Raw genomic sequence first — 8,878 nt, forward strand, 5'->3', positions numbered from 1 at the left:
CCTCCCATTGAAGTGCAATTTTCTTCCACTCATCCCACTCAAAAATCGATGCCATAATCAGTGCTTGTTGCTGGTTCAGATCATGGATCTCTACCAATTGCTAACTTGAGCCTATATGTGCCTCAACTTTGGAATCACATGAATGATCCAAAAGAAGTTGATGGGAGCATGGCATAAGGGAAGGCTAAGTGGAAAGATATGAGTGTTGCATTTGAGTTAAATGTGGACACACTTTTCCTTTTTAATTTTTAGGGAATAAAGAAATGTGTTGAAAGATATGAAGAGGCAGAGTGAAAATGGTGGAAAGACAGAAAACTTTTTAAAAGAATCAATCAAGGACAATCTTATCCACATGACTTATAGAGCAAATGTGAAATCATAAGGCTAGAAGATGCAATTAGCAAAGCCTTCCAAAGCTTTAAGAATTAGCTTGTTCAAATGTGATAGTTATAAATTCTCAAAGTCAAGGAAATTTGCTAATAGTTGTAGTCTTCAAGCAATTAATGGGCATTTTTTTTAATGCTACTTGTGGTGAGAAGTTTTCCAATTTAAATACTAGTTTTATACCAATTTACACAATTGCATACACACAATTTGGTATAGCATGAGAAGCATGCAAAGGCTGGTCCCCCCCCCCCCCCCCCCCTCTTTTTTTCTTTTAAAAACACATATATGTGTGAAGGCATATAAGTAGACTAAGTGACTTGTTAAAGGAAGGGATATAAGTAGACCAAGCGACTTGTTAAAGGAAGATACTTTTTAAAAAAAAGGATGATCCTTTTATTAAAATAGGAAGGTCCTATAATTTAACAAACAGGGATCGATTTTTTATTAGGATTTGCCTATTTGTAAAATTTAAGAATTATATCCTACCTATCAAATATTCCACCAACAATTATATTAGACTGATCAAAATTTTAACATGTAGTGGATGCTACTTGATTCTAAATGTAGGAGCGATTTACATGACAACTCAGGGGGTCACTATGTAGAAACCCTATATATCACATGCGTTCAAGGCCTATTTATAAAACCCTTATCTATGAATTTTTCAATAATAAAATAATCAACTCTAACTACTTGTTTGATGGCAATAAATTTGTCATACCAAAAATTTCCATGGGAAATATAAGACATTATTGTTGATCATGCATAAGATGGACCAAGAAGAAAGAATCATGAATGCCCCTCATGGCCATGATATGTTGTTTGTAGCAAGCTCATATATAGCTAGGATATGTGATAGAAAAGGGTGCATCTTTTATGAGAAGCTAGGAGAGAAAACTAGGATACATAGAGAGAGAGAGAGAGAGAGAGAGAGAGAGAGAGAGCTTGCATATAGCTTCATTTGAAAACATTAAAACAACACAAAGTATGTGCAAAATCACAACAATGATGTTGAAGTCCTTGCTAAACATTGAGAGAGAGAGAGAGAGAGAGGGGGGGGGGGGGGGGGAATGTTACATGTAACTTCATTTCAAGACACTAAAACAACACAAAGTATGACATTGTGCAAAATCACATTAATGATGTTGAAGTCCTTGCTAAACCATCATGTGGGCACATTGTAAGCAAATGTGATGGTAACGTGAAGGAGAAGAGATTTTGTGATGGAGGTTTTTTCTCTTTCTTTTTCCAAGTGGGGCTTTGAGAGGAGGTGGCCTTGATTTACTATAAGGTAGCCTTTTTTTGGGATATGGGATGTGTGGCTTTTGGGATTGGGTCTTGCATTTATTAACCAAACTTTAGGCTGTACCTTTTCAACAATGTCATAGTGTGTATTACGATTAATCCTTAGTTCACTATTTTACCTTGCTTGTTGGAAGTACTAGCCTTACAAAGCGTGCAACGTGCTCATATGACATGGGATGGGTTGCAATGGCAAGTTGGTTGAACGTGGATTTATGGGGTTCAAGAGTGATGATCCTATAATAATTACATACCCCTATTTTAATGTTAATTTTTTTGGTATAACCTATTTCCCCAAATTCTCATGCCAATCCCTTAGTGAATTTCCATCAGGTCGTTGCTTGTAGCCTCAAAGTCTCATTGTCATCCAAGAGTACCTTCCCATTCTCTATGATGGGGTTCAAGAGTGATGATTCGTATGGATAGTCTTTTAATGTTAATGTTTTTGGTATAGCCTATTTCCCAAAATTCTCATGCCAATGTTCTATCTCCCTTAGTGAAATTCCATCAAGTTGTTGCTTGTAGCCTCAACATCTAGAGTACTTCCCCATTCTCTATTGTGGTCATGCATAGTAGTAGAGTACCTAGCAAATTTAATATTATGCAATGCCAAACTTTGCAATATAGTCACTCTCTCCATTGCCCTCTGATTTGCATGGTTTGGAGGTTTTGCTTTACATATTTGCAAGGTTGTTTTTTTATAGAGTTTACATAACTGTACAATGCATAAGGCTATCTTCTTTATAAAGGCTACATAGCCTTTACAATGCCAATCTGTTATCTCTTCTTACTTCATGTGTCCATTGCTACAAGAGCATGGCACAAATATGTTTTCTACTAATGAGTTAGGTCTCTCTAGGAGCATTGTCACATTTGGCCACCATTTTATGGATTCAATGCGGTATTTCTAATCTAAGAGAAAAGAAAAATCTCAAATATGCAAAAGCAATTTCATGAATACTTGTCTTTTAGCCTATCATGGAAAGGAGGGCTCTCTGTGAGAATCAATTCTAGGAAGGGAACCGACTTCTCTTCCCATGGTAGTAGCCAAGGCTGCTATCAACTTTGCAAGTGCAATTCAAGGGGGGAGGGGGGGTGAGGTGGGGTGGGGGTTGTTGGGGGGGCCGAGGTGGGGTGGGGGTTGTTGGGGGGGCCTCATTAGAGATAATGAGACGATAGGACTTGAGGGAAACTACTTTGAATTTCGGGCTTGTCAAGGAGGTGCTTTTTTTATCAGATTTGCATATGCTAAGAACTAAGGGGGTTCCAATGGAGATGCATCATGGGTCTGTGTAGATTGACTAGATGATAAATAAGGGACTATTTAAAATAGTTTTGGAAAAAATTTACAGATTTGTATAGAAAAGGGGTACATTTTATTAATGAAATTTTTTACAGATAAGGGACTTTAAATATAGGCCTTGAATGCACGTGATATAGAGGGTTTATACATAGTGACCCCCCTGAGGAGGGATACGAGAATCTAGTCTAGATTATTGCCATCCAATGACAAATTCCAACATTGGAAGTTTTGATAGAGCCAATCAATAAATGTACCTTGAGAATAACTCCATCTGGATTGTACGACCTCCACACAATCTTGAGATCTGCACCTTGGTGATAAATCTTCAATTGTAAACACACCACCCTCCTTCAAGATTCAACATCCAACAAGAGGATGCTCAACTGAAAGGCTAGAGTGAGAGTGCCGAAACAAGTGGTAAGGGCATGTGTAGAGGGGAGAAGCCAATGGTAGTGGATCGTAGGGAGCTTGAAGAAGATGCTAATTGTCTTAGAACATGTTAATTCTCTCAGTCTTACATCTAGGCATGGTTGTGTACTAGGATAGGGGAGCCACCAGAGAGCATGACCAACTTGATGATCCATCACTTGAAAAATTGGGAGGGGCGTGTGAGGTTGCTCTAAGAGTGTGTTGCCGTGTCTGGTCCTATTTTACTTTGTTCGCAAAAAGGCTCTTTGAACTTTGTGTGCAATGCAGGTAACGACTCTTAAGAGTGCATGCCCATGGTGCATCAAACCATGACCTTGATGTCCAAATTGAGCTCTTTCCACTTGTTCTCTACAAAAATTGGCTGTATTTTAGGAGTCCATCCAAGGGAGCTCTCCTAAATTGTGAAGTCTGTAATGTAGGGCATCTAAGTCAGGGATGATTTTTTCGTGCTAGTTTTGTTAAGAAGTGAATTTTTTATATTGGTGTCGAAGGTTTGTATGTCCTAATAAAAATAAATGTTTGAAACATTCACCAGGATTTGAAACTCTTATGTGAAAATTTTTGAAAGGAGAAAAACGAACCTAAGGGTTTGTATATGAGTGAGTTGGCCTCCAACTTACTGAATCAATTGGGCCAACAGTTGTGAAACTAAAAAAAATAGCACGATAAACTTTCGCCAGTATTTTATATTAATATATAAATATACCTTCGATAAAACATCCATGATATGAGTCCACTCAATTCCCTGATTCTCCATGTGTCGCTCAGCTCGTTTGTCAGGAAGGATATCATCTCAAACACATGAGAACATGATGTAGGGCATCTTGAGCCCACTCAATTCCCAAATTCTTCACGTCTCACTTAGGGCGGTTAGACATCGGCTTGCCCAATCGAGAAAAGGCATGGGCAGGGCATGGGTTACACACCAAACGGATAAAATATGAATATGATGTCCTACATTTATTACAAGAAGGTGATAATGCCTACGTGGTGACTATTGATTGGATTGTGTGGGTTCAAATCGTGATGTTAGAAGTTGGGCGGGACCTTGGGCGGGGGTAGTGGTTTCCCAAGATGATGGGCACCCCCTCTTTCGACCAAATGTGCCTTGCCATGTGGTTGCCACCCTCCCTTACGCTAGGAGAGCATGTGTAACTGGCCTCATGCTCTTTGTCAAGAAGACTTTCCTCTCAGACATGTGGGAACATAGAGTTTGTGCACATGAACATGCTGGAGTGTAGCTTGTGCGTGTCCTTGATGCAAGCTAGACGTACCTCCCTAGAGTCTGAAATGAGGCTTAAGGAGTTCACACGATTTATGAATGCTTGCAAATGAGCTGATAGGAATGATCGCCACACAAGTTCTCCTTCCATGAGGGATTCTAAGATGACTGTACCCTTCCACCAGTGACAGTCACCTTGAATGGCACATAGGTGCAAAAAACGGCATCCTCGGAATTTATTCAGGCAATGTGAGGGTGCACAGATGTGTTCTATGAATCTCTGTGTGTGCACAAAATCAATGCTGCGCTCTATGAATTTCTCTGAGTGCACAAAATCAATGCCAAGGTGGGGATGTTGAAGCCAGTGAGTGTGCACAAGCCTATAGTGTGGGCGTTAGAGCTCATTGGTTCTTCGGCTGTTTACTCACCAAAGCCGCCCATCTTTGGACACGGGTCATGCCAACTAAGTTCATCCGTCAGTAGGTGATGACGCATGAGTCCTTAGGATCTTATATGGACGACTTACACGTTTAGGACTTGGTGATTTCATTAAGACGATTAAGGTAACAGCGTAACTTGTGTTCTTGGGACTCATTCAGCACCGTTGCTTTCGGTGCCGCTCGAGTCTTGAGTCTGGAGTCTCGTCTGTGCGATCATCGATGCATCGTCTCCTGCTTTCTCACCTCCTTTGCTGCCTCGACACTCTGCGCCAGCTGCGGACGTCGCAAGGAAAGTGCTTGTACCACTTTTCATTCCGAATTGAGCGTGTTTGACTGAGATGGAGAGGGAAAAGGGGCTGTGAGAGTAGTGTATGAGTGCGTATACGCTTGCGTGTGAGAGAGGGGGTTTGTATTTGTGTACGTGCATGTGTGTGTGCGTGAGAGAGAGAGAGAGAGAGAGAGAGAGAGAGAGGACACATTGCCAGCAGAGTATATAGACTATATGTGTGTGTGTGTGTGTGAGAGAGAGAGAGAGAGAGACAGACAGACAGACAGAGGAGTGTCGGCGACAGGCTACACCCACATTGCCAGCAGAGAGAAAAGCTAGTGGCCTCAAGGAATTGGGCGAGAGAAAGGAGCAGACTTTGTCTCTCGATTTGTTTGCGAGACAGAAAACTGAGACGTGAAAGATCTGTACAACTGCACTGTGTCTGTGAGTGATCTGTGTAGCTTCGCAAGGTCGTAGCTTAGCTCTCCGATTCGCTCTAGAAGTTTGTTCGAGCGAGTGACTGCTTCTTGTAACAGAGGGCTAGAGGAAAGGGGAAGAAGCAGAAAGCGAGAGCAAGAGGGAGGGAGAGATGAAAGGCGTGAATCCAGAGACCCTCGGCCAGCAGCTCATCAGGGGCTTGATCAACGTTTGCTTTGCCTTCTTTGTGGTCGCCGTGCTTGTTTTCACTGTTCTCGCAATTGTTTACCAGCCCCCGGATCCATGGCTGGAGCCCGGAAATGCCATCAATAAAGTGCTCAACTCCGTCCAAAATGCCACTTTCAGATCGGATGATTCAGTTCTTCGCACGGGGGAGGACTTCGCTGCCGAAAATTCCACGGGTATTGTCGGTGCCAATGGCCAAGTTGCCATCACCGAGACCACTGTGATAGCATCTCTGGTAGACTCCCCGAGCTCCGAGTGTGATCCCCAAGAGAAGCAGATCAACTGCTCGGATGCTGGGGTGCTTGCTGCGATTGCGAGCTACAATCTGAAGCACTTTCCAAATCTGAATTTTTACGAGTACCAGGCACCGGTGAGAGGCGCTCAGGAACAAGAGTGTGATGTATCGTGGAGATTTCGGGCTAAGAAAGAAAAATCCTGGAGAATGTATAGGGACTACAGGAGGTTTTCTCTCAAGCTGGACGAAGCTTGTAGCTACAATGTGATCCATGCGGGTGAATGGCATTCGGGGAAGAATGCGAAACCTCTCAAGTCCAGGAGGGGTGCTCCATTTGGTGGAAAGCTCTTGCCGCCTAAGCAGGAGGCCGTTCCTGTTGAGAAGAACCAGACAGTGAGGGAGGAGGTTGAAGTCATAGAGGATTCCGTGCCGGCAATTGCAGCACCTGAAAGTACCTTCACAAATCAGAAATATCTTTACTACTCTCGCGGTGGTGACCATTGCAAACCCATGAACCAATACCTTTGGAGCTTCCTCTGTGCTCTCGGGGAAGCCCAGTACCTGAACCGGACTTTCGTCGTGGACCTTAGTCTCTGTTTGTCGTGGTCGAACAATCCTGGCCATGGCGATGAGGATGGCAAGGATTTCAGGTATTACTTCGACTTTGCCCATTTGAAGGACTCGGCTTCAGTTGTAGAGCAGAAGGAATTCTTGGAGGAGTGGAATCAATGGAATCAGAAATGGGTTCAGGATCCTATTGCTATCAGAGAGGTCAGCGACTTCAAGGTGACTCCAATGGAGCTTCAGAATGACCAGAGTACCATCATCTGGAGGAAATTTGAGCTTCCTGAGCCCGATAACTACTGGTACCGAGTGTGTGAAGCAGAAACGGAGAAGGTTATTCAAAGGCCTTGGCACCTACTTTGGAAATCAAAGCGGATCATGGATCTAGTGAACGCCATCTGTGGGCAAATGGATTGGGATTTTGATGCTGTTCACGTTGTTCGAGGTGAGAAGGCGAAGAACAAAGAGTTATGGCCTAATCTTGATGCTGATACATCTGTTGATTCTCTCATAGAGAAGCTCAGAGACCAGATTGATAGTTCCCGGAATGTTTACATCGCAACCAATGAGATGGAACCAGGATATTTCAACCCGCTGAAGGAAATATATAGCCATGCTTACACGCTCGATGATTTCAGTGCTTTGTGGGCTCAGGACAGCCTCTGGTACAATCAAACTCTAGAGCTGTCTGGTGGAAAGCCAGTCGAGTTTGATGGCTACATGAGGATTGAGGTAGACACAGAAGTTTCTTTCAGAGCAAAGAAAAAGATCGAGACCTTTGATTTTCTCACCAAAGATTGTAAGGATGGAGTCAATACTTGCTAGTATCTTCTTGATCTGCCACAGGAAGGATCTCTCTTTAAATGCAAAGGAAGGACACCAATTCTTATAATACGCTTGAGTCCCTGAATGTTCGAGTTAAAGATCCCCTCTCAGGTTCTAATATTATGGAACTGGGGTGTAGGATATATCTATTTCTTGAGGATTTATGTAAACGTGAGATGTAGGACATTGGTAGATCTCATGAGGAACTTCACTGCAGTAAATTTGATGTTTTGTTTCCAACTTAATAAGGAGGATCTTTCTTTTCAAAAGTGAAAAACTCAGGCTTTGTGTATAGGCGGCTCATCCTTTTAATGCTCAGGAGTTATTTCAGTAAAGAGATCTAGGTCCAGTGGAGTATCCCTGCCAATTTAGATATAAACGAAAAAATGAACATAATTGGGGATCATAAGTAGTTGAAGGCGTGATGCTTGATTGGTGTTGATAATGGAAATGAACCTTTCTTCTCTTTCCCGTTTTAGTACGTCCTCCTTATTGTTGTCTATTAAGAAAAATATTTTCTGGTGTGAAAAGACTGCCGATACCCCTGAGGTTGTCCTTATGGCCACGGAGAGCCAATTTGTCCCATGAACTAGATTGCTGTGTGACCCCTGACCTTGTACAGCCCTGTGGGATATCAAGAGCCAGTTTGTTTATAACGTAATAGGACCCTTATGTAGCAGGTGGCTGTGCCATGGAGACACTTGAGCTTATATTTATACATCATAAGACCGTGACACAGTGGTCCTGAACGTTCACGGGGTCCAATGGGATAGTTGAATGCCTCCACGCTCATAAATATTAATCCAGTGTAAGCAGGAAAGATGCATGGTGACCCAGCTGGTCATTAAAAAGTTAAGCATGCATTGATAAGGATGTGTACTTTCACATTAAGTCGATAAAAGATTGTGGGAGGGCAAGCTGCCATATTCTGGATCAAAAGGTCAGAAGGGCCGAAGGAATAGATTAATGAGACAAGCTAAATCCCTAGTTATATCTTAACGTGTCAAGCCAGTAGAGGGATTCTGTGAGGTCAGTTTGAGAATGGTGTATAGAGTTCCAATTCCTGGATGCAGGAGTTTACCAGGGCCAGATCCTGCCCCTCTCTTGTGTCGTCTTAGCGGGGCAATTGAGTCAACCAGACACAGATTGAGTAACCCCTATGCAGTTTCATATGCAACAGAGGAAAGTGTTGGAAAAATCATAGCCAAAGAGTATGCGTGATGTGTTGTACTAGGAGATA

General features: G+C 42.5%; 1 protein-coding gene across 1 annotated transcript; it reads left to right on the top strand.

Annotated features, from left to right (window-relative positions):
* Positions 1-5,853: 5,853 nt before the first annotated feature.
* LOC147890530 (uncharacterized) lies at positions 5,854-7,890 on the top strand. The gene has a single exon (XM_087390983.1). The coding sequence runs from the start codon at positions 5,941-5,943 to the stop codon at positions 7,636-7,638; it is 1,698 nt and encodes a 565-aa protein (XP_087247109.1). The 5' UTR covers positions 5,854-5,940; the 3' UTR covers positions 7,639-7,890.
* The last annotated feature ends 988 nt before the right edge of the window (positions 7,891-8,878 follow it).

This window comes from Dipteris shenzhenensis, chromosome 19, assembly GCF_047967505.1.
Source record: "Dipteris shenzhenensis isolate YYH24624 ecotype China chromosome 19, Dip_SZ_1.0, whole genome shotgun sequence".
NCBI classification, from domain to species: domain Eukaryota; kingdom Viridiplantae; phylum Streptophyta; class Polypodiopsida; order Gleicheniales; family Dipteridaceae; genus Dipteris; species Dipteris shenzhenensis.

Coding starts and splice junctions, on each gene's coding strand:
- LOC147890530 (XM_087390983.1), top strand. CDS start 5,941: ATGAAAGGCGTGAATCCAGAGACCCTCGGCCAGCAGCTCATCAGGGGC.